Source organism: Armigeres subalbatus, chromosome 3 (assembly GCF_024139115.2).
Source record: "Armigeres subalbatus isolate Guangzhou_Male chromosome 3, GZ_Asu_2, whole genome shotgun sequence".
Classification (NCBI taxonomy): Eukaryota; Metazoa; Arthropoda; class Insecta; order Diptera; family Culicidae; genus Armigeres; species Armigeres subalbatus.
In genome coordinates this window covers 344,998,462-345,026,088 of record NC_085141.1, presented here as the reverse complement: position 1 = coordinate 345,026,088, position 27,627 = coordinate 344,998,462, and the positions used below count along the sequence as shown (strand labels likewise).

The 27,627-nt window shown below is 37.2% G+C and overlaps 1 protein-coding gene across 2 annotated transcripts in view; it reads right to left on the bottom strand.

Moving 5' to 3' along the window:
* LOC134225937 (RNA-binding protein fusilli-like) overlaps positions 1-27,627 on the bottom strand; it is a 333,936-nt gene that overhangs the window by 81,697 nt on the left and 224,612 nt on the right. For both annotated transcript variants that reach the window (XM_062706383.1, XM_062706384.1), the window contains exons 6-7: positions 18,294-18,383; positions 16,555-16,609 (exon numbers count right to left, since the gene is read on the bottom strand). In XM_062706383.1, the coding sequence (XP_062562367.1) occupies positions 16,555-16,609; positions 18,294-18,383 (145 nt within the window). The remainder of the gene's footprint in view (positions 1-16,554; positions 16,610-18,293; positions 18,384-27,627) is intronic.

Here is a 27,627-nt window from a genome sequence, read left to right as displayed (position 1 = left end):
CATCAGATGCCTCTCGCCATACTGATTTCCAAAAGTTAACTCTTAGTGTGCCGCTGTAAGCACACGCTCAAAGCAGGCGATTCATTGTAAAAAATAATAAAAAGTATCATATGGCTTGCTGCGTGAAACTTTTTTCTCAGCTCTTAATTCTTCACGCCACCGCCGCCGGTGTAAAAAGGGCCTTACGCCGCCGCCACAAATACTTCGGCGCACAGGTCTGTCTCATTTAGAGAATTAATTTTAAAAGTGACAGTTCGAACATTAGAAAATCACCCTACCCAGCAATTCCAATAAGACATCGATGTAAAATGATTCGATATCTGTCAAAAGTAATCTTGCTCTTCAAGCAGTTTTTTTTTATAACTATTGAACTGTCACTTTTGAGAGTTTGCAGTAGCCATCGAGCAAGTGAGTACAGTGTCTTAGTCGTCGCAAAAATGGTAAATTATCGATATGGAGTTCGATGGCTCATTGCGCTTTGCTATTGTCGAAACAAGCGCGATCTTTAATAGTTTGCAGTAGCCATCAAGCAAGTGAGTACAGTGCGTGTCTCGGTCGTCGCGAAAATGGCAAATTTGCGATAATGCGTTCGGTATTGCGCTTTGCTCCGGTGCTCAGCATGTACTGCTTACTCCGGACGTTATAAGCGCGATCTTCAATAGTTTCATAGTTAAAATTGTGATAAAAAATGACATGGTCGCATAGCTTATCAGGGTGAATCCAGATCCATCGATGCCTACCGACTAACTGATAATCCTTCCAGTGGTATTTGTGGAGACGCAGAAGTAAACACGATCTTTGAACAGCAAAAAAAAACACCTACTAATATTCCTTCCCTCTTCCTAACTGACCACAAGGACGTGGCCGGCGCCGTTATTAATCACTTGAATATTTGAGTCACCGAAATTTGCACACTGAGAAGTGAAGCTTGAAGTCTTGAACAATCCCAGTCTATCATTCAGTTGATTTTTTGTGCAATTTAACTTTTTTTATACTTTATTTTCGTGATTTTTTTTATATTAGAATCATAAGTTCATCACGTTTGCAATTTCACTGATTCTGGTCAATCACGGAGGAGCAACCATAGATATGTGTAGTCAGTCAAAGCTAAGCTAATTATTGAACTGTCACTTTTAAGTTTAATTTGAGTTTAATTCTCCAAATAAGACAGACCCTAAAAGATTATCTTTTTTATCAGAAAAATTATTTAGGCTTTTTTATTGGAATGTCGTCAACTGTCATAAGACGAGTTTAGTACTTTCCATTTAATTCCACTACGTTTTGTTTGCGAGACCATCTTCAGTGTCTTGTACTTGACTTTTACACGATTTACATTTTCTCAGTTTTGCGCTCATCTAAAATGTTTGCCGTACATTAATTACCATATGATTTATCTTTGAATTATTTAAGGTCTTTAGGAACATGTTGCATAGATTTTGATGGTAAACTGAAGCCACACGATCAAAAATGCGACCGGAAAAAATCGTGTAAAAACAGAATTATGTGTACTGTACGGAAGTTAACACGACGAATCAGTTACACATTCACCGCGTTCACCTGTCGTCATGATTCAGCAGCACCCGGTCATAGAAAAATCAGATCGGTAACATGCACAGAACAGAAGTTACTCAAACCAACCAACAAACTGAGCGATATTGAGATTGGCCTTTCACCATAACCTGTAAGCTTTTGACATAGAGCACGGGCACAAGGATGTTATCGATCATTTAGTAATCTGCGTTCGATCATTTAGTAGTTTGTCAATAACTCATTCCACAGGCCTAATTTCAAAATGTGTTGTATGGTGGACTTTTAGTGCGAAGGTTTTTCTACTACTCTCTTTAAGAGATCAATGTTCGAATTCCACTATTAAAGGAGTTACGGTGCTAGTTTCTATACTTATACTAAGTGATAACAAAATATGCAATCATTTAGTCTAAGTTACTGCTACTAGCGCTATAGCTCCGTTATTAGTGAAATTCAAACAACGAACTGTTAGGCAGAGTTGTAGATAAACTTTTGACTAGATGCCCACCATACAACACATTTTGAAATTTAGCCTCTGGAATGAGTTATTGACAAACTACTAAATGATCGAAGGCAGATTACTAAATGATCGATAACATCCTTGCACGGGCACAGCAGTTCAATGCAACTTCTGTGACTAATTGGCAGCGAGAGGTGCCCTTTGGCGGCAGTTAGTTGCCCGAGCTCGAACTCGTTCCGGTTATTGCGGGCGGCTCCGATAGGAACCACATAGGAAATGGTTCATTTAGGGAAGTTGTTATTTCGAAACACTTTCGCTAACGAATTATTCCAGTTGGAGAGAACCGAATTATTGCGATATCCGCCGCTGCCGCTTTTATTTCGGTTCAAATTGAGCGTGATAATTATGATGTACACATTTATTATAACTGCGCATGGGGAAACTGAAGGTTTGGGCGATTTTTTTCCAATTATTGTTTTGGTTGTAGTAATATTTCAGGGGCCTTCTTTAGTTTGGCGTTAAGAGGTGCCGTTACAAAGCAAGGAAACTTTTGAGTTGAACATTTTGTCAAATTACACAAAAGTATACTCCTTTGGAAAAGCCTAATAAACATCTAAAAAATATTTCTAAAAATATTTTACAATTCTTCCAGGGCAATCCTAACAGAGCATTTCAATTCAAAACCATCTCATATCCATGATTTCAATGAAAGATACAACTTGATAATTATTGAACCGACGATTGATGATGCAAGCGCTGCTCTATTTGAATGCGTTTGAACATCATCTATACGCATCTTCGTAACGTAATTTGATCATAAATGGAGACAATCCACAGCTTTATGCACATTGAACCTTGGGTACCGAGATGCATAATTACCGCAAAATTATAAACGTGCGTGTTTGCGAATAAAGAAAAGCGAGGTCTCCGGAAGTGAACTTGAGATCCACCCCACAGCAGCCATAACCACCAGCGAACGATGCGGTGTTGTTATGAAATTTCTGTGATTTCATAGTGCCTTGACACTCGTCCGCTAGGTACGGGGTGGGTTGCATTAAACTGCATCAGGGACGCGGTAGTGTTGCATCGCTGCAATCAGTCAACAGGCGCGCGCGGTTCGTAAATGTGCTGGATCAATATTTAACCACTGCAAACCTTGAATTCAAGCCGCGCAAAGCAGATACCGTCATAAATCTTGAGTGTGTTATATTGATTTTTCTTATAACTATAAAAAAAACTCTCACGGCGAATATGAGTTTACATGCTTGATAAATATTGCTATTTACTCGGAGATCATTTATGCAAAAATCAAAAGTGCCAATCGGGAAAGCGATGCCTATCGCACCAGCATGCAACGCGCCCAAAGCGTTTAAAGCCCATTTATCGGTCTGCGGCGCTTTCGTTCAATCGTTGTCAATGGTTCGGTGGCTTTAGTGGTGCACATTACTTGCTACTCAGTTTTATATGAAACTGCTGATAACTCACAGATGCCATCATCATCGTCAACCGGCACCATGACCATGTTCCATTTGAAGGCACCGACAAATTGTTCGAACTAAGACTCTCTACTGAGCTATTTGTATAACACCGTCATACACACATGCAGTTCGCATTTGAAGTGGCTTCGAGTCCAAAATATATCTTCTCTAGTAGCGTGAATGCGGCGTGAAGCAAATCAACCTTTGAAATTAATCTTCATAATGCTGTAACGTGGAACAAGTAATTGAATTTCCAGTTCCAACCTATAACACTAATATTTCGTCTGACCCACCACTCACAAGTGTAATAATCCGTCCACTTCAGACCGCAAATACAATCTCATGTACTTCAGAGGATATAGAGTTCGAAAGTGGAACCTAATCTCAAACGGCGGTGCAAGAACGTGGCTAATCTCAAGCAACCGACAGACAATCATCATCAACTTCCCCATCATCGTATTGTATACTAAATGATAATAACAAAGATTTCGAATCATTTGGACTCAGACCCGAATGAAATCGATTCAAGCAAATGAGCTTCAACACATAATCGTCTCGCCACCGCACAAATGGGAAAACTTCGTGCGCACGCGGGTCAGGGGGAAAATCTGGTTTCACTTATAACCCTCAACCGTCAAGTGTCACGAAGTGTTGGCGGATAGGTCGGTCGTTACCGAGCGGGCAGTCGTAATTTCCCATATCGTTCGTTTTATGTTTTCCACATATGTTGCACTTATGGTTTAACCCATTGTCTGTTCGATGATGTCGAAATGTACATTTCCCACTTTGTGGGAGAATAATTACAGTGGATCCAGAGATTTCAATAATTCCGAATCCTTTGGATTGTGATAATAAATTTTAAATTTTTCATAGAATATAAAAAAAATGTGGAGAATACCATTAGATTGGTGAAAGATGAATGTTTTGGATTCAAAAGAAAACTGTAATAAGGAATTTCAGAAAAGTTTAGCGAATCATGGAATTTTGAATAATAAGTTTCTTGCTGGATGGAATCAAAATATTTTACAATTTAAGGTCGCTCGTTGCAGGTTTAAACGAAATATACTTCAAAAGAGTATAATCTGATTGGATAATAATTGAATGCAAATAAGACAATGAAGTTAAGTGAATATTGTTTCCGACACTTTATAGACCCGATCTTATCTACTACATTCTTCTCCTCCTCTACTCTACAGGAATGTAGTGAACGTATAAGTCAAAATTCCACGAAAAGTTTCTGCAAAAATTATTTGAAACATAACACAATGAAGCCGAAAAAGTTGCAGATCACCCAATTCAATTTTTGTCCAATCCAATTCTAATACAATCCAAATCCAACTCAAATCGTACAATTCCAATCCAATCCAATTTAAGCTTTATCCAAATCCAAGCTAAATTTAATAAAATGCTCAATCATATCTAAATGCAATCCAATCCCAGTCTAGAAAAATCCAATTTCTCATTTAAATCTAATTTTATCTAATCTAAATTTAATTTTTATCCAATCCAAATTTAATCTGAATCCAAAACCCAATCAAATCCAATCCAAATCCAGTCCGAAGCCAATCCATAGCCAATGCAAATCTCATCCAAGTCTAATCCAACGTCAATCCAAATCCCTATTTAAATCCAAGTCCAACCGAAATCTCATCCCACTTCAATCCAAAACCAATTCAAATCTAATAAAAAATAGTCGAAATCAAATCCAAATACAATTCAAAACCAATCCAAATCTAGCCAAATCCAATGAAATAAAAAATCTAGCCATAGCCAATGAAATATACTCCAAAATCTTATTCAATTTTAATCGAAATCTATTGCAAATCCAATTCAAATTTAATCTGAAACCATTGGAAATTCAATTCAAATCCAATCTAAATTCAATTACTCATTCAAATATAATCTTAATCCCAATTCAAATTTAATCTGAATCAAAATCCAATTCAAATCTAATATCCGAATCCTATCCAAGTCCAATCCAAATTTAATTCAAATCCAGTCCGAATCAAATCCAATTAAGACATAGCCAAATCCAAAAAAACTCATTCAAGTCTCTTAATCCAATCCAAATTTAATCTGAATCCAATTCAGATGCAATCCAAATTCAATTCAAATCCAAATTCAAGTACAAAATTTCAAATCCAAAATTTAAATCTAATCTAATCCAAACGCAATTCACATTCATTACAAATCCAATCCAAATTCAATCCAAATACAGTCCAAATCCAATCCAACACAAATATAGCCAATTCAATTACTCATTTAAATCTGATCTTCATCCAATCTAAAATCAACCTGAATCTAATCATGATTCAATGCAAATCCAATTTAAATACCAATTTAAATTCAGATCCAGAAATTTCACCCCAGTCCAATCCAAGTTTAATTCAAATTTAATCCACATTCATTCCAAATCCAATCCAAACCAAATGTAGCCAAATTAAATCACTCATTTAAATATAATCTTTATCCAATCCAAATTTAGTCTGAATCCAATCCAATTTTAATCCTAACCCCATCCAAATTCATTGCAAATCCAATCCAAATGTAATGCAAATCCAGTCCGAATCAATTCCAATCAAAACCTGGCCAAATATAAAAAAGTACTCATCCAGATCTAATCATAAACTAATCCAAATTTAATCCATATCCAGTTCAAATCCAATTTAATCCGAGTCCAATCAAAATTCAATCCAAAATAATTTAAATCCAGTCCGAACAAATCCAATCCAAATTCGATTCAAATTTAGTCCAAATCAAATCCAATCCAAATTCAAGTACACTTCAAATCCAATCCGAATCTAGCCAAATCCACTGAAATACTCATTCAAATTTAATTTAAATCGAATCTATATTTAAATTGAATCTATTGCAAATCCAATCCAAGTCCAATGAAAATCCAGTCCAAATGCAATCCAAATCGCAATTCAAATCCAGATCCAATGGGAATCTCATCCCATTTCAATACAAATCAAATCCCAATGTAGTTCAAGTTCAATGAACATCTCCAAATCCGATGTCAATTCCAAAACGAGATTCAAATTGATAATCCATCTTTAAATATAATGCTGCTAGAATATATTTTCTAATTCAGTATTAAAATTTAATCTTTTGTTTATGTTTTTTTCTTTTTGTAAATTTTTGTCACCCGGCCTACTCCACTGCCCTTCCGTCAGGGAGCCTACCGGGGACGCTAACCATCTTGTTTTTGTTTTCATTGTGCTCTCTTTTTTGCACTATTCTGTCACCCGGCCTACTCCACTGCCCTTCCATCAGGGAGCCTATACCGGGGACGCTAGCCATTTTTGTTTTTGTTTTCATTGTGCTCTCTTTTTTGCACTATTCTGTCACCCGGCCTACTCCACTGCCCTTCCGTCAGGGAGCCTACCGGGGACGCTAGCCATTTTTGTTTTTGTTTTCATTGTGCTCTCTTTTTTTCACTATTCAAGATCGGATTGATAAATAATATAAATAATTGAACATTGGGAGCGTAGGTTCGTAATCCTACCGACTGCGCCATTGTCGTGACCCGACCGAGATTTCTAGTCTCGACCGTTCGTCGCAACAATACTCAGTAAACTGATTGTCATTTCGCTCTCACACGATCATCCCGAAAAGTTTCTTGCTGGATGGAATCAAAATATCTTACAATCTAAGGTCGCTCGTTGCACGTTTAAACGAAATATACTACAAAAGAGTATAATCTGATTGGATAATAATTGAATGCAAATAAGACAATGAAGTTAAGTGAATATTGTTTCCGACACTTTATTGACCCGATCTTATCTACTACACGGATCTAAATAAGAAAATATCTAACTTTTATGTTCGTTTTATTAGAGGGGGTACTAGAAAGCTCTTGGGCCTGTTCAGTATGAATCACATGTCACATGCGGAATGGAATGAACTAGAATCCACGATAATTTCTTGTGGGTTCTAACTTAAGAACAGAGAATCTCTAAAGATAAGCCAGACATTCTAATATTTATAACTTTTGATAGAACAGAAAAGCAGAAGCACAATTTCTTCTTGAAGTGACTTAGACTTGGATTTTCCTCTCAATTCCTCAAGTCAGGATTAATCTCGAATAATTTTCTAAAAATAACTCTAGGATCCCTTGGAATTGCTTCAGAATGTTCTGATCTTCCGAAACCCAAATTTTTATTTTCACTGCTCAAAAACTGTTTCTCAAATCAAACTTACCTAGTGTATTAAAATTTTTAGAATTTTGTTGTCGATTTTTCACCACATTAATTTTTTTCATCCAATATGGAAGTTAATCTTTATTTTCCATGTGAAAAGTAGGAGAAATATTCTGCTTTTAAAAAATGTTCTCAAATTAATTTATATAAATTAAATTTTTTTCTATTATCAAAAATAGTTCGAAAGCTGTTCAAGTTCCCCCACAGTCGTGTCTTGAATCTTTCAAATTCCTTTTAGATTAATCGGTTTCATGAAAAAATCATCTGAAATTATTTATCATAATTTGAAACTTTCAAAGATATTCATCAATAAATTCTATTAGAAACTCTTGAGAATGCCTTGCTCTTCGAGATCCTCGAGAAATTTCCTCAATAGTCTCTAGCAACTGGTTCAGGCCCCGGATGAAGATCTTTCAATTTATGGTGTGATCCACTTGTGTATAAGGAGCGTTCAAAAATTGTCGACAAACAGCTCAAAGGAAATAAAATAGATGTTAGAGCAATATAATCCACCTAATCAAATCATAAAATATCGACATGATTTACAAATAATACTTAACTTAGAAAACGATCAAAACTAAAATTAAGATCATTTTGATAAAAAAATCTTGTTTTCAATGAATCCACAATGAGATGTCCGTCAAAAATATGTTTGATCTTAACAGGTCAGGAAGACTATTCGTAGTTCCTTTTAAGCTATCTCTATTATTTTAGGCTTAATTTGTAAAGAGAAGGCATAGCCTTATAATACTGAAACTTTGGGGTCGTACACATATGGTTTTTTTCGACACTCCCTCCTCCCATGTAAGATTTTCACATTACGCCTTTGCTTGCAAGGCTAACTGGAGACCCTGCTCCGTAATAAGGATGTTTTTATTCTTAAAACAAAGTAAAGGCTCGGCGAAATTCAACTGAAAAATTGCTAGATAATTAACTTCAGGAAACACGTTGACTATCAACTATTATGTCAACGAATTTTAGGCTACGGAAAATATTGAACGAAATCAAGATTTTTTCCTTGCTCCGATATTGATGAAGAGAATTAAATTGAGGTTCGGAATGCAGATTTACTCAAGTTTTATACAACACTGCTGAAATGTTCACTTCGCTTATTTCATAGAAAATATTTTCAATTACTAATACGAGTATAGTTCAATGATCTTTGTAAACAATTGCAACCGCAACACGTTTTGTGCACAAAATTGGGTGATTTTCCATTGGCACTTGGTGCGGATTGGCAGACCCCCGACCATATGATCATTTGGAAAAATAGCTTAGAATACTTTCTGCCAACTGATCCGAAAAGATGGTGATGAAAAAGAATTATTTCCTGTTAAGTCTAAAATAGCAGAAACGGCGATAAAACATCATTTTATACTAAGCTTTAAAATTCTATTTAAAATGAAGAACAAAGATTGCTAATATACTGCGGCCCACTTCAACAGTTCAAAATTGCAATGCGGCCCTTGATAGTAAGCATGCAGGGGACCACTGCTTTAGGATAATGAACAGTAGCCGCCGCTACATTTAGTCGAATGATATTTCGTCGAATGATAGTTGGACGAAAAGACATTACCTCGAGTAGACATTAGGTCATATGTCCATTTGGTCGAAATTAATTTTTCGACCAACCATTTCCGAATTATAATTGGAAGTGAGTTTTATTCTGATCTAATTATTGTATAAATATTGAGTGAAAGAAAGAGTATCCATGAAAAGAATAAGAAAACCATTTCCATTCGACCAAAAAACCATTTCCATTCGACCCGCGTCCTTTAGACGAAATGTCATTTGACCAAATGTCTTTCAACTAAATGTCAATCAACGAAATGTCTCAAAGCAGATCACGATGAAGTATGTATTGGCAAAATAACATTGATATCATTGATTTTTGAGCTTGTGCCAAAAATTAGAATGGAGAGTATTTCGCCATCGTACCTAATATTTTGCTATTTCTTAAGGTTTTCATTTTTTTATAGTCCACCAGAGTCTCAAGTACACGCAAAAAAAAGCGTTCATGAATTCGTGAACTAACGAGTTCACGGTGTATTTTTTCGTGAACAACAGTCACGGATTCGGGAATAAAGTCACGTTTTCAGGAACGTTCTGGAAAACGTGACTGGTGTTCCCGAATCCATGAATTAAATCACGGTGTATTTTTGCTGGTTCACGAATTCGGGAACGCTTTTTTTTGCGTGTAGCTTCCGTTTCTTCTTCTTCTTCTTATTGGCATTACATCCCCACACTGGGACAGAGCCGCCTCGCAGCTTAGTGTTCATCAAGCACTTCCACAGTTATTAACTGCGAGGTTTCTAAGCCAAGTTACCATTTTTGCATTCGTATATCATGAGGCTAGCACGATGATACTTTTATGCCCAGGGAAGTCGAGACAATTTCCAATCCGAAAACTGCCTAGACCGGCACCGGGAATCGAACCCAGCCACCCTCAGTATGGTCTTGCTTTGTAGCCGCGCGTCTTACCGCTCGGCTAAGGAGAGCTTCCGTTTGCTCAGGTGAAAAATCCGCATTAGATCCCGTGTTCGTTTCTTCCACTGCTGATGGAACTTCCTCACGACAATGGAATTCCTCTAATCAGTTCATGTTCTTGTGGATTATTTATTCAAATTTAACCAAAATTCTATCGACTAATTATTCATTCCACTAAATTACCTATTACCGACTGAAATTCACAAAATTGAATGTCCATTCGATTAAATGTTCCTTCAACCAAATGTCCATTTGACTAAACGTCCAATCAACTAAATGTCCATTCGACTCGACCAAATGTCCCTTCGACTAAATGTCCTTTCGGCTGAATGTCATTCGTGATTCAATTCGTCATTCTAAATGTTATTAGGTTCTGCAGCATGACGTCACGAATGAATTCGGTCCTCGTCAAATGAACTTTATTGACAGTTCAGTAGTACTTTCCACTAACTCCGACGAGGGTCGATGTCGTGAATGGTTGGATGCCCCTAATTCCAACGAGAAGTACTACTAATCTGTCACCAGATTGAGGTTACATACAGTCGCTGCATAGCATAATGGGGGATGGACACCTGTATTTGTGAGATTCTTACCCTGCGTTGGTAGAAATTGGTGTCGGTCAATGCCGAAGAACTTTTGGTAAAACTTGGGATCTTCAACCCAAATATATCAAATGGATTTACACAACAGTTGTATGACCAATTTTGGCTTATGGATGTCTTGTGTGGTGGCAGAAGGGTGAAGTGAAGACAATTCAGTCTAAATTAGGCCATCTTTAAAGGATGTGCCTTATGGCAATGACTGGTGCGTTCTCTTCGACGTGGACCCACTACACATACATCTCAAACAAGAAGCACTTTCTTGTACTTACCGACTATGGGTTCTCGGTTTTAAGGAAGAGAATCCTGTAAATCGCAGTTATACACACACTTCGTTGTTACAACTCATGGTTCATTGGGACAGAATTGTCCTCGCTCCAAGTGATCTTACACTCGCTAATAGTTTTCCTTATAGGACATTTTCAACACAATTCCCCTCGCGGGATGCGTGGACATCTAGCTATTTGGAGAGAAGTATGTTCGACAGCATTGTTTGTTACACTGACGGCTCCCTCTACGAAGCTAGAGCAGGTGCAGGCGTCTATTCGTGTGAGCTGAGATTGGAACAATCATACTCACTGGGTAAACACTGCACTGTCTTTTAAGCGGAAATATTTGCCATTATCTGTGAAATGCAATCTGCACTGCAGCAACGCATTATGGGCAAAGTAATATACTTCTGTTCGGATAGTCGAGGAGCTATTGAAGCTCTCGGTTCGGCAAACTCAAGGTTGAAGTAAGTAAGCATGTCGAACTCAAATTGAGGAACTGAATTCAATTGATACGTCACACCTTATATGGGTACCTATCCTTTCTTCCATAGCTGGAAACGAATTGGCTAATGAGTTAGTCTGCACTGGAGCATCTCAAACCTTTATTGGTGCTGAACGAGCTATTCTAATATCTGAGTGTTGGGTGAAGTGTTGAAGTTAAAGCTCTTGGGTTTCCACTCAGCACAAACGGTATTGGAGTAGTTTGGATTCATGTCGACAAACAAAATTGTATATCCGAAAGCCATCTTCGGTAGTAGCAAACTATTTAGCTAATCTGTCTAAACAGCATTGCAGTGTCTTAGTCAAGGCCTTGACAGGTCACTACCGACTCAACTATCACATGGCAAATATTCAACGTGTTGAATCATTTGTTTGTGATGGTTGTGAATCCTATTATGGAACTTCATATCATCTGATATGTAACTGCCCAGTCTATGCGCAACTGCGTTTCCAAATATTTGGTAAACACTTACTTATTGAAATTGACTACAGAAACCTGAACCTTCTAAGTATTCTGTTGTTCATAACCCGTTGTGGTAAGGAGCTATTAGCTTTTGTTCGTTATATGCCCTCTTCAAGGGTCCCTTTTCCAAACTTTCCATTTTCCCCCATCCATATTCCTTTCCTTTGTGTTCACTTCCTTTTCCGTCAGGCGCGTGATGAGAAAGGCTGTGAAGGTGATGGTACAAATCTCCCAAATTGAGGTGAACGTGCCCCATGGAGCCGACGTTCTGATACCTGATACCTGATGGCACTGGACAGGTCTAGAGCATGAACAAGCCTAACATGCCTATGTTTGTCAGACACAGGACAGATCATAGCAGGCATAGTACAATACATTCACAGTCAGTCAGTCAGTCCTACCTTCCTAACGGCGAGTAGCTAGTCTAAGTAAAGTAAACATGAAGGGTGATTCATATGTGCGAATTGCACACTCGATACATCTGGGTTACGAGTTTGTGACCCAGAGTGGTCATGGGTAATCGATGGGGGCCTTCCTTAGCCGTCCGGTAAGATGCGCGGCTACAAAGCATGAACATGCTATAGGTGGCTGAATTCTATTCCCGGTCAGGTCTAGGAAGTTTTCGGGTTGTGTAGCTATCAGGGCCGATCCGCCCTTAAACAGATGGCTTAATCGCCACTCCACTGGGAAGACCACGTGTGCTGATTTATTTGCCCGAACAAGACTCTCCTTAGGGCGAGTGCAAATATACTCCTCGAAAGGAATTTTATGGATCGTTTCAGCTAGCTAGCGAACCAACGATCAAACGGGATCACCCTATTACTACGACATCTCCATACAACCAGAAGACACTCAGAGGTTCGGTAAGGGGTTCACTCATGCTCAAATGCGATGCAACAGGTTATGCTGCTCGCAACATCTCATCATTGGAGATCCACCGATCGTCGTGCAACAAACAACAGATAGGAGGTGGACTGACTGCCCCCTACGTCACACTCCCATATGGTGGAGGACAGGATTCGAAACAAACAAACGCCAAGGGACGTAAAACACATAGAAATCAATCAAACAGCAGGGATTGGGGACAGAACTAAATTTATTATAAGAGAGACATATTCGATTTTGGTTTACATGTATTTGGTTTTACGATGTCATTGATTATCACGTTTTCATTCTGTGTTCGTCATCTCTACTCTGTCCCTGTCTTGTGTGCGATTTCTATCCCTGACTATCTTGTGCTCATGTGCTTCAAATGTTCTTTGTATGACGTCACTTTCTAGCAGTGCATCGGGGGGCTAGTCTGCGCCCCTGGTGACAACAAAAGTTTAGTGGCGGCAATTCGTCACGCACGCTTTTACGGATCACCAATTCTTGTGAATGGTTTTAAAAGTGCATCCCTTCAGTCTTTTGACTGGATAAAAAACAACTTCGAGGCGCTCTCAGTGGACGCCCCACTTCTCAAAAAAGGCTATATCAACTGGATGGACTCATTGGATACTGATGGCTTACCGGTTGACCTAACCTAGCAGCACAATCCAGACAGATTTGGTCGCAGCAACTCAAATGTGACTAAATTCGGTTGCATATGAGTCACAGAAATTTTTATGCAACATGTGTGCTGCTCGGGTATGGGCAGGTCAATGTGCCCGTCGTCGGTGACGATGACGCCAAGCGCGTCAGCGGTGATGTCACGCGGTGGCAGCTTGTGATGGCGGTTGGTGGTGGGATAAACGGACCGAATTACGGACCCTGTCCAAGTGGAAGTCCCCTGGGCCTCGCCCGGACGATATGTTGGTGGATCGTCCGGCTTCCAGCGGGTTGACGGTTGCTGGGAAAGCTTTCGTCCGTGGAGAGGAGGAAATTCGCACGCTTGAGTGCGAGTTTTAATTGCTGCGAGATGGAAGCCAAACGGCTTTTTGTTTTGGCTTTAACTTAAATATCGCACACAATCTCTAACTACGCACACTTTTCTTCTATTTTTTTTTATAAAAAAAAACGAATAAATTACAAACGCGCACACTTCCGATTAGCTGACTGTTCACAGACGAAATGGCAGAATCTATGTTCCCTCAGATTCTGCCATTTCGGTGAATCCCGGACAATCCTGAGATTCGCCATTTCCAGAAATTTCTTCGGGCACATTCGTGATTGCACAATTCCGAAGGATAACTGCGCTGGAGCTTCTGCCGTCCCTTTCCAGGCGACAAATAAACTCGCCCAAGGAAAGATTGGGAAAAAAATATGGCTTGTTGTCTATGCTAAGGGACAGTTAAACATTTAAACATTTTGAATGGCATTTTCGCCCATTCACATATATACAGAAATAAATTAAATATTTATAAAATTCGGACCATTACAGTTGGAAATTTACTGGACTTCTTTTTTTTTATTCCTTTCTTTATTTGTTAGGCACTCTGTGTTACTTAACCGCTACTGTGCCGAGATCTACTGTGGTATTCTGCTGAGCAGAATCCACACAGAATCTATTTTTAGATTTTCCATTACCATTATTGTTGTCGTTGCCAGTCTATCCCATCGTGAGTCTATTGTGTCCATTTGTCCGTGTCGTGGATCCAACGATCGTTGCGCTTTGTTCGGTTGCCATTTATCCGGGTACGTTGGAGGAATGCCTCCGAGAAGAACAATTTGTCAGTCGTCATCAGGCAGTCGCAACGGCTAGAGCGCTCCCCAATACGCTACCGTGTAGGCTGCGCATCCGGCGACTGACGAGGGTTTGGTGGAGGGGCTGGGAATCGAACCCATGACCATCCGCTTGTAAGGCGAACGTGTAGCCAACTACGCTACGGGACCCCCATACTACTGGACTTCTCTGGGCATAAAAGTATCATCGTGATAGCCTCATGATGATACGAATGCAAAAATAGCAACTTGGCTTAGAATCCTCGCAGTTAATAACTGTGGAAATGCTTAATGAACACTAAGCTCCGAGGCGCCAATGTCCCAGTGGAAGATGTAATGCCAATAAGAAGAAGAAAAAAAATGTAATCGATAAAAAAACACAAAATCTAAAAAATCATCAAGGATTCAAATCAGGCGCGAGTTAAAACCCGTTTGGCGTAAAAAAACGTTTGCGACTTTCGACCTCATAAACATCAGTGTCGAATTGATTTTTAACGACTTCTGGAGCGCTATAAATTACTGACGAATGGGTGAAATGATGCGCATTTGCATTCTTTGCTAAATCGCATGCAAGTTTATTAGCTATCGATTGCTGAGAAAACGATTTTACTGCCATATTGGTCATATTCTGTTTCGATCCCACTTGTATCAGGACAGGATGTAAAATTACAACATTGCCAATGACAACAACATTGTCCTCTCTTGTAAATGTTGGGACAAACTCAACTTGCAATCAGCGTTTGTCCTAAACTGCAACAGAATAGGACAATGATCGCCTGCTGCGCATTTTGAGATAAAGTCTGTTTCCGATGATGTTTTTGGTTAAATAAGTATCAGTTATCATAGTTTAGACATAAACTTAACCATATGTTAACATGATTTGTGTTTTACTTCTGAAATATACAAGTTAGCGCAGTTTGAAAAGTTCACAACAATTACCTCTCCATGTTTGTTGCAAATAAAATGGAACGCAACAATGTCTTTATCCTCTGCAGATGAGGACAAAGAGTTATCGCTATTCTCTTTTGTCGCTTGTTTTTTGCATTTTTCAGCGACAATTACATTCCTTGATCAGGAGACAATTTTTTTCACGATGTCATGTTTCCATGTTTTGCAATACCTATACTATTTGTAGATTTTTAATCCATTTATAGATAATCAATATCATTTCAGAACAAAAATAATGTTCATATTCCTCCTAAACAATGGTTTGCATGGCAACAAAAAAGTAACAAACTTAGAAAGGAGATTCGCGTCGGTATTTCATTGAACTTGTCATAAGACGAGTTTGTACAATCCCATTGAATTCCACCACTTAATAAGGCCGTCTTCTGTGTCTCGTACTTGACTCGACTTATACGTACGAGACACTGAAGACGGCCTTACTGTGGAGGTCGAAATACGAATTCAATGGGATTGTACAAACTCGTTTTATTACAAGTGAAGACATTCCACTAAAAAGCTCAAAATAATTTTCTTAACATTTCATTGGAGATGTCCACAAAAATTGGGACTATAAATCATGATTGCGCAAAATCCACACCTTTAGTTTCAGGTCTGTATTAAGGATCCGGATATAGGATAGGATTGTGATTTCTTGGAAAGATATGTAATTGCACACGATGAAGGAAGATTTAGGAATCCGAAACCCTCAGGAAAATTGGAAAAATGTCCCATCAATATCAATCAAAATATTACACCACGATACGTTCATTGATCTTGTTTATGAACAATTACCGTCAAACAAAAGTCTTGTAAAGATAGAAACATTCATATGGCCACTTTTGCTCAAATGACAGACAAAGGGTTGCGAGCGCTACTGAAAATATACGACCAGCAGTGGCGGCAAACGGTCACAGTGTGAATGTACTTTTGATGGTTTCTGCAGCCGATTGAGTGTAAAAGGAAAGGAAAACGATACTCACCATATTCCAGGTTCTAAACTTAAATTCACTACTTCGTTCGCTTCGAATTTATGACCTGAAATGAGCAAAGTAAAACGGTATGAATGAGGTCAACAGTAGTTGCAAAATAAAAACAATAAACAATAGATTTGTAACGTGTCTAGTGGGGTGTTCTGCGAGTGCATTGATTTTTCGTCGATTGTATTGTTGAATAAACATATTGAGATATTTTTTTTTTAATTTACCTACATACTTGAGAACATTACAAATATATTTTATAATTTTTTACCTATTTCTGATCAATATTTATGATCCAATATTTATCACACCAAATCGGATTATTGCAATCCAATAGATATGGTAAAGTAACAAAGTGGTGGAATTCAATGGAAAGTAGTCTTATTTTAAGGCAAGTGCTTGACCATTTGTTTAAATCGTTCCTTTTTTGTTTTTCCCGGAAACACACAATGGTCACTACTTGGAGCCAAGATGTCCAATCAGCATCTTATTGGATTTCAATCTCATTACACAGCAATTTAGGAATATTTGGTGCAACATGTTTAAGACTTTAAGTGATACTATTTCAATTTGATAAATTGTTGTCGTATCTATTATATTCGACCTTATGATTCGAAATATAATGTTATCTTGACAGATACGCCTATTTCTTCCAGCGTAAGGATTTTAAGTGTTTTACTTGATTTCATTCGATACTCTGAGCTGAAATTGAAATAGATATACAACAATTAAGGCTAAACTGTTCCAGTTTTATTTTCACAGTTTTTCATTATATCAAAAATAAAATAATGTTAAGCAGAAAGGTTACCTCCCCGATCAATAATGCATAACAAAATTATAACAAGGGGAGTTATTTATTTCAGAAAAATATTGTAACAAAATGTGTTATAAATTTTGCTGGTTAGTTGTTAAAATAACAAAAATTATATTAAAAATTCCTATAGCCGTAACACAACTAAAACAGAGGTTGATACCTTCATTTCAAGATTATATCAAACGTTGATATAATTTTCTCGAGCAAAAATCTACTTTCAAGGTAATTGCCTACATCACGGATAGAAATCTGGTCCGTCCTGGTAGACGGATTTCCATCCATAATGTAGGCAATTAACTTTGCTCCAGCTATGTATTAATATCGAGCGGGTTCAAGTTATACTGAAGGTGATTACCTCCGATTTGTTTTTCCAATGTCTACAAAAAATATAGGCAATTTTTTTGTGAAAATATATATATATAACTAATGTTGTTATATTTTTGATATGAAATAAAACTGGCCGAAGAGACATTTTTATCGAATTATCTAATATAACACACGTTGTTTTAAATAACAACCATTGATAGAATTGAGATATAATTTTGTGATGCATTCCTTATCGGGTCCTTATTCAAGTCTTCTTTTTTTTTCAGCATACATCATTTATGTCAACCAAAATATTAAACCAAATTGATGCATTATCCATTATTTCAGATGAAATTAAACTATAAAAAACTGTTTTCATACAGGCTAAAACACACTCAATTGTATTCAACAATATATTGGCTGTAGAACAATTGACAAGGTTTAAATATGCTAAATATTTGAAGGTTCGCACTATATTAGTCAATGGTATGAATTTTCTAGTCTTGTACACAATTAAATGAAAACATTAAACGCTCCCCCATGTAGAACAATTTGGTACTTTATAGACGATGTTATCACTTATCTTAACGATTATCGCAGCAATTCGGACGTTGTAACTTACCTAATGATATCATGTGCTGGATAATTGTGACCATATCACGAGCTTCTTTCACGTATAACTCGTTGTCTTGGAATGCGGGAAGGTCAAGATCTGAAATCAAAGAAACAAATTAAATTAAACAAACTGAATGTGCTCAATATAAACTTATAAATAATAAGCGTCAAACAATAAATTGACTGAAAATATCGTGTCGAATGAATTGGAGGAAAAATAGATGGAATGGGACGATTGAAGTAGCCCTTAAAGGCGTTCAAATCTCAAAAGCCCATTAATCATCGATTGTTTGATTTTCCCTACGGCTCTATCTTTACCATAATATCTACATTTATCACAGTCGAAGCCGTCTATTTAACACATGATTCATTGTGCTTTTGAGTAAGATCTCCAATAGAGAATGGTAGCGAACACCTGCCCTAATGTAAATACCTATGTGAAATCAAATTTCCATTCAATTTCAATCTGATGGCTATTTCGCAGCAATTGATTATCCAACAATTGAGAGGTGTTAGTTTAAGCCGTCGTAAATCCACAAAATTAAGGAAATTAAAAACTAAACAAACTAATATCCACATCTAATCGAACCGTGAAGCAAGCAATTCATGTTGCACATCTCGCACCGTGAATAATTCGCTTTTTTTGTAAAACTCCGAAATCACATCAAACAAAACTCTGCCCAGCGGCGTATTTTCTCCCATTAATCGTAATAAACCCCAACACGGTGGCAGCAAACGATTTAATTTGATTTTGTCATCACAACTCAATCAACTGGAAACGTACATTACTACCACTAATCGAATTGCTGACTGCCGCGAACTGATTTAGTGCTCGGATGGTAATAGCAAGCCGCAGTAAAGCTACTAACACTCAACCTTCCGATGAAACGATGAAACGACGACGAAAGGAAGCTGAATGAATGGCACGTAGGGTGTTCCAATTTCGAAACTTTAGAAGAAAATAAAAACATCGTTCAACTGAAGCTTTTTCAGGATCGAAACTGATCAAATAATAGACCTGGGTCACCCAAAACTATCGGAGATTTCATCACATATGGATCAAAATGTTAGGAGCTTCTCTAATAAAACTTTGTTCGATGGGGATTAATGATGTTGCATGTGGCTTGATGCGTTCCGCTTCGTTTTACGCGCTACTATGTCGTCAGCAGTTCGACAGACTGCGCTTTGTGCATAGTTCACATTTTTTACGTCCATTAGTTGTGTATAGAATGTGACATAAACAGTCGAGTGACAGCAAGCAGTTCCGATTTTATTGCTTGGGTTTTCATGAGATGAACATAGGAACTATGAGATGAAGTGTAGGAGCGGTAACCCTATTTATTTTTGATATTTCGATCTCAACTTTCAAGACATTTTTGTTCGTCGCACTAGAACAGTTGAGATATATGAAAAATACTTACTTGTTTTCAAAACTTATACCAAATTTCAAATAGTTTCATTGTGAATACACCCCGAATCATCGCAATATGATTTATCTATGCTTTGGAAATATATCGAGTAGTTATAAGTAGTAATAGAATAAATTAGAATAAAAATAAAGGGCTCAAAAAAAGATGAAATTCCTTTAATTTACTATATTAAATTAGTTTAATGTTGCAGAATGTCTCAACTTTCTAATTTTTTGTGTATTGAACATACAAAATTAACAAATTTACAACATATTATTTTATTCAAACGATACTGTGATCAGTCACTTTCGGATGATTTCAATCCGTAAACTCACCACTGCGACAAATACAAACAGCATGATAAGCATGCACGCAATTTGCCTCTTATGGGGGAGAGCAGTGATTCGAAAATCTCTCCAAACCTTCACGCATCAAGGGGTACTCCAGTTTGTGGCACTTCTACTATTGTAGCGGCTTCTATGCATAAAGGCGAGACAAGTGGTCGATTCAATTGCTCCTATTCGTACGGTGACACAACAGAGTGACGATAAACTGATATATGAGCGTCTTCAATAGATAATATTCTTAAAAATCATAATTGATCCACGTAATGATGACATGGTGATTTTAAGCCACTGTTTGAGATTCATTCACAAAAATTACACTTCTGTACAAATGTGTTTAATTTAAGGCCGTTAAAAATATTTAAATAACTTTTTGTCCTACTGATCTCCGAAAGGTCAAGGGGGGGGGGATAATCTATATACATAAAAATGAATTTCTGTCTGTCTGAACCTTACTACTAAACTACTGAACCGATCGGCGTGAAAATTTGTATGCAGAGGTTTTTGGGGCCGGGGAAGGTTCTTAAGATGGTTCGAGACCCCTCCCCTCTTTGGAAAGGGGGGCTCCCATACAAATGAAACACTATCTATATACATAAAAATGAATTTCTGTCTGTCTGAACCTTATAGACTCCGAAACTACTGAACCGATCGGCGTGAAAATTTGTATGCAGAGGTTTTTGGGGCCGGGGAAGGTTCTTAAGATGGTTCGAGACCCCTCCCCTCTTTGGAAAGGGGGGCTCCCATACAAATGAAACACTAATTTCTTCATAAATCGAGAATTAATCAGAGAATAAATCAATTTTAGGCGAAACGAAGTTCGTCGGGTCTGCTAGTAAAAAATAAATGTTAAAATGAAAAAAAAAACAAAAAACTCCTCGGATTTGTTAAAGAATGTTTTGAAAACCCTCAAAATTATCCGAATTTTATTTTGTTGTCCCCTCAAAAAATTATTTTTTGGCAAAAAAACCGAGGGGGAGGAGACAAAATAGATTTTAAATATTTGTATCGGCCTAAACAGATTTAAAAATAATCCGTTTTTCATTAAATGAAACGATTGGCCTAATTTGCTTTTATTGCTATTACAAATCACAATTTGTTTCGATATATTGGATATAAATATAATGGATAGACTGTAATCGCGATATTTTGGGGATGAGAGATACTTTTTCGTAAGTATCTTTAATCATTCATTAGAGAATACCTCAACGATTTACCAGAAAACTTCAAGAAGGATTCCAGAAATTCCTACAGGAATTCTTTCGAAAATTACTTCAGGAATTTCTTCGGATACTGAAATTTATCCAGTGATTATTCAAACATTTCTTCCTATAGTTCTAGGGCAAAATTTCAGGAATTTTCTTAGGAAATTCCAAATGGAATTTTCAAAGGAACTTCTGAAGGAATTTCCGACATTTCTATTATTATTATTATCTTTATTATCGAGATTTTTAGCCCGTGGCTGGTTCGTACCGTAAACATTCTCCAAGAATTTCTTTGGTCATTCCTCTAAGAATTCTTTCGGAATTTCCTTCTAGAATTTCTACAGAAAATCCCCCGGAAATTACTACAGAGATAAATCCAGAAATTCCTTTAAAAAATTCTTAAGACATTCCCTTGAAAATTTAAAGAAGGTATTCTATGAAAATTTCGATTTTTTTTTCAAGGTTTCCTTTACGAATTCTTCAAGGAATTTCTTTAAAAAATATTTTAAAAACTTCTTTGGAATATCCGTCGGAAATACCTTTATTTCCACAAAAAAAATCTCTATGGAATACCAACAGAAATTCCTTTAGGAGAAATTCTTCGACAACTTCTCTAGGAACTTCTTCGGAAACTGATTCAGTAATTTCTTCAAGATACGATCTTCCAGGAATTCACTGCAGGAAAATCAAACCAGGAACTCCTTTTGACATTTGTCCAGTGAATCCTTGGAGAACAAATATCTGGAAAGGTCTGTGTAAATTTCTCCTGAATTTCCTAAGAAATTCCTCCAGGAAATCCATATAGAAATAGCATAAGAGATTCCTTTTGAAATTACTTCCGAAAATATTCTAGAAATGTTGTAGAAAGAATTATTGTAGATATTTATTAAAGAATTGATTAGGAAATACTGAAGGAATTTTCCTAACAGAAATATCAATGGAATTTCCTGAACAAATTTCAGATAAAAATGCTCTCAAAGTAGTAAATTAACCTTCTGTCTGTGCTCAAAAAAACTTACGTTGTCTGTGCTCTGGGGTCAAATTGACCACAAATTGAAATTGCTATAACTTTTTTATTGTTTGGCCGATTTTGGATTTTTGGGGCTGTTTCGAAAAATAATCTAATCATCTTTCGTAACCAAAGATTGACTATTGGTGGGCGGGTACATTGCGGGGAGGGGTTTTAGTGAACAAGGGTACAAAAACAGTGATTTTTCATGATTGTTTTACTTATATCCGAAAATCCTACCCATTTTTAACTGCACCTTTTTTTAAAAAGGTTATGCAGGAAGGCGTGTGCTTCGGCATGAGGCGTTGATAAGTTTAGAACTTGGCCGCCAGGTGGCGGTATATTTGAATTCATTATTTTAGACTACTCAAGATATTCCGATATATAGAACTCTCCTCAGTGTAAATATTCTTATCGTACAAATTTAAAATTTGTTAAAATGGCGTCTTGATCAAAGGTCATTTAGTGGGAATGGACTGTCTAGTGACGGAAGTAATAATTGGGAATTTTACAAATAGGCGGCAAATTGGCTAATCTTTGGTTACGCATGTAGACCCAAAGGCCTTAGTTCCAGGGTTTTCTTGGATGACCTAAAACATATTCTGTGAACACATTCTATTATTTGCAGCATCGCTGGAGCAGGTTGAATGCAAAGAAAACTTTTGATGAACTTTACCACAACATTCATGTTTGCCAAAAATACTACAAACCAAAATACATCAGATCTCACATGCAACAATATACTCAAATATAACAGCTCACTAGCGCCGCATCTTGCAAGAAGTGCTCATTATATTGAGCACCGCTTTGTACTCCTGGACATCCTGAACAATGTTGCCGAAAACAACTTGGTTGTAGGTATGAGAAATCTCAAGCTAAAGCAATATTTCAAATATGCAAGAATATTGCAAGTACACTAGCGCCGCCTATTTGTAAATTTCCTCATTATTTATTTCGTCACATGACAGTCCATTCCCACCAGACGAACTTTGTTAAAGACGTCATCTTTACAAATTTCAAATTTGTGCGATAAGAATATTTACAGAGGAGAATTCCATATATCGGAATTACTTGAGTAGTCTAAAATAACGAATTTAAACATACCGCCACCTAGCGACCAAGCTCTAAACTAATCAATGCCTTATGTCAAAGGATACGCCTTCCTGCATAACCTTTTTGAAAAGGTGCAGTTCAAAATGGGTAGGATTTTCAGATTTAAGTAAAATAAGCATGAAAAATCACTGTTTTTGCAACCTTTTTTACGAAAACCCCTCCCCGCGATGTACCCGCCCACCTATAGTCAATCTTTGGTAACGACCTGAAAGATGATTAAATTATCTTCCGAAACAGCCCCAAAAATCCAAAATTGGCCGAACATTAAAAAAGTTATAGCAATTTCAATTTGGGGTCAATTTGACCCCAGAGCACAGACAACGTAAGTTTTTTGAAAAAAGTACACTGTAGCGCAAATTTTCAAGATTTTTCAAGCGAATTTGCACCTAAGAGACAGATCTCGGCGAGTTTTACCAAACTACCAAAAATTAGGAGAATCGGTTGAAAACTAAAAAAAAGGGAACCCACTCAAAGTGGCCTGGGGTCATATTGACCCCAGAGCACAGACAAAAGGTTAATATAATTATCTTTATCATGAAGGCTGGCTCACCTCCTAAAACTCTCAAAGTAATTTCCGAATAATTCCTTGAATAACTTCTGAAAGGCTTGTTGACATTCTTTAAAGGCATATCCGAAGGCCTAAAGAATTTCAAAATAAATTACCGGTCAGCAGGAATTAAAATAAAACGAAAGAATTCCAGAATGAAGTTTTACAGACATTTTGAAGAAATTCAAAGAATGTCTTCCTGGAGTTTCCGGAGGAATTTCTTGATGAATTACTGAATCTTTTCAGGAAATTCCTGAACAATTGCAGATGCAATTTCTCAAAAAAGTTCGGATGAGTGCCTAAAGCAATTTCAAAAGAAATTTTGGAAAGTTTTCCTAAAACAGTTTCGGTAGGTATTTTCGAAGAATTTTCTATGTGAATTCCGACCAAATTTCTTGAAATATTTCTAAAGAAGTTCTTAGGAGAATTTGTTTAGAAATTTCCGAAGGAATTCCTGAATAAATTTCCGAAGGAATTTTCGAAAAAAAATCGGAAGACGCAAGGATTCCTTAAGATTTGTTAAGGTTTTCCTATAGAAATTATTGAAGGAATATCTTCCATTTACAAATTAATTTCTGTCAGTCATTTTCTGAGAATTTTCAGGAAGATTCGATGGAGGAAACTCCTATGGAATTCTTGAAGTAATGCCCAGAGAAATTAAAGTGAATCGGAAGTTCCTTTGGAAATTCCTTGAGAGACTTGACGACTAACCGAGTTAATTCCTAGAAGCATTTTTTACGTGAAAGAGTGACGTAAACGCCATTTACCAAAAATTGATGAAGTATGATAATGATTTACTGCTATCCCGATATTTTTGGGATTTTTTTTTTTGCTGGCATTGCCCGTTGCTTCAATTTCCAATCGATTCCATATTAACAGGAATTTGTGTTCATACTGTCTGAATTTTCAAAAAAAAAATCCTTTAGATTACCCTAAAGGATTTTTTTTTAAATTTGAAGTAATTTCTGTAGAAATCTCGAAATTCCAATTGGTATTTGTTTGAAAATTCTTTTGTGGATAACTCTTTTATAAATCTTATATATAAAAATGAAATGGTCTGTGTTCGTATCCGCATAACTCGAAAACGGCTGGATGGATTTTTTTCATTTCTTCAGCAATTATGTTCATTATCGTTTCCGACGGGTTTATATAATATTTTTCCTAGCGAAAATCACGAGTAAAGTTGTTTGAATCGTGAAACACTAAAATTGAGAATCGTATGGACATTTCGCTTGGGCAGTGCACAACGCGCGTTTACGCCTACTATGCAGGACAACGTCTGCCGGGCCGACTAGTAATTCATAAAAATTGGCTGTAAAAAAGTCGTCTAGACTTTTACGTATATAATTAAATTGAAGAAAAAATATTCTATTTAATGGGTACGTGCCCCATCGTACCCCAGCTTAACTCCGCCAGTGGTTGTTTGACTGTCGATGTCGCACAGACTGAAAACTTGACAGCTTGCATTAAACAACAAACATGATTCAGTGAACCAGTAAAGAATTGCATGCTTTACAAAAAGCTTTCTCTTCACTAAGACAGGAATAGAATCTACACGACATGGCTCGTAAATAAGCATAGGCGATTAACGACGCATAGCCAAGAAGTTCACTGTTTTTAGAATTCAGTATATTTTTCGGTTTCAATTCGTTTAATTTTCTAACTAACCTTTCTCCTCTCAGCGTCATTAGTGTCGAATTAGTGTCAAATGGAACTACTGTCATGACATTCCGTGACATTTTTATAATTTCGCTCTCGTGTCCCACTTTGTATATTCAGATAATTTGTTGGACAAAGATACAGTATCTTTTAAGCGTTACATATTAATCAAAAATCCCGAATTATAAATAACTTTATGAAACTCGAGACGTTTTTCGTGACGCCTGGCAATGTGGAACAAATAGGTTGAATCCTGGACTGTCCCGCACAGTGTTGAGAAATGTCACAAAAAAGAGGCTCTACTGAACTTGGAGAACAAAGGTTTTAATGGTTTTGAGAATCGAGATATTGGAAGAATCTAGATGAAAGAAATTAAAAGAATTTATGCATTCTGTAGGATCAAGCAGTTGAATGACCTGGGTGGTACGGACGCAGAAAAGCTGGAATAAAAAAAATGGCACTTGAGCGTTGCCTTCGTATTGAGCCCTTAAAAACGTGACTGCATTTCATTTTTGTTTCCGGGAGACTTGTCTTTAATACACCTCCAAAATATCCAGTTTTCGCCAGCGGTAATGGCCGCCAGTTTGCCTGTGGGTTAGTCTCTGATTTAATTTTTGTGGAGGTCAACTGTACCCACCGTTCCGAGCATTTTGATCATTGTGGTAAATAAGAATTAGCACTTTCTTTTTTACCATATTGATCACAATGCTCGGAACAGTCGGTGCAGTTGACCTCCATAAACGTCAAATCAGAGACTAGCCCATAGGCAAGCTGACGGCCAATACCACTCGCGGAAAACTGAATATAATCCGTACGGTGTCCCGGATTAGTCCCAGAAAAATCTGGTCACTTTAGGATAGCTTTATAGTAACGTTATCACTGCTGCTTCAATCTTTATTAGCAGAACAAAAACGCGCACTAATTAATCTACATTTCGACTGTACACAGTGAAACATACTGAACATAAACACGATCAAACGTGAAGAGATTGCTCTTGTCACATATAGTGACTTACAATAGTGATGCTTCCTAAATTACATTCCTCCTCCAATTTCCTACTCCTTGACATCTACGAGTCCAGCTTCGCTGATTCTTATAGACTCATATCTATCATATCATCGTTTCCTTCCTATCTTTGTAAAAGATAATTTTCATGCTTTCTCTTTCTTTCTTCTAAAATCTTCAATTCCAATATTGTTATCAACTCTCAAATAGCTTTCCATAAGCAACGCAACCTGAACCGTATTGTTTTGAACCAAGAGAAATGCGAACCCGAATCCAGAATTATAAAAAAAAAAAGTCACGGTTCTAATGATGCTATAAGTACTGCTCACAATAATGCATTCGAACACGATTTATCATGGGATTTGCATAGGCTGCGATACTTTAGAATGTCAGATATTTCTTTTTTGATCAGCCAAAAGTTTGATTCCATTGATCGATCATATCGTTCCCGGCTTGATTACTCAATGAATTTTAAGCGGTATGTCTTTTGGAAGGGAATAGCTATGATAATTCTTCGAATATCTGTAGATTTGTTTTCCATAGAGCGTTTCTGAGTATTCCATCCGAACATCTTTTGGACATTGCTTTTGAACACGCTTCCGGGAATTCTTATTCTACTGAAATATTCACAGTAATTCTTATCCCGAGCACTACTGGAATACTCAATAAGGGATTCCTTTTGATTCTTAGTGAAGGTACCCAAAAAGAGTGACCTGACTGTATGCGATAACTGGCGAGGCATTATGTGGCTGTGTACCGTTCTCAAAGTTTCATGCAAAATTGTCCTAGCCCGGATTCAGGAGAAGATCGAAGCGACTCTCCGGCGGCAGCAGGCCGGATTCCGTGCCGGAAGATCCTGTGTCGACCATATTGTCACGCTCCGCATCATTCTGGAGCAGTGTTGGTAAAAACTCAAAATCTCAAAACTCATGGTTGATTCAAATCAAACGTGAGTTAAAACGCACCCAACTCAGCACCTAAAAACTCATGGATGAGTTGAATCATCCATTTGAATCATCGTAGGTTTTCTTTTGTTCTCCTTCGTTAAAA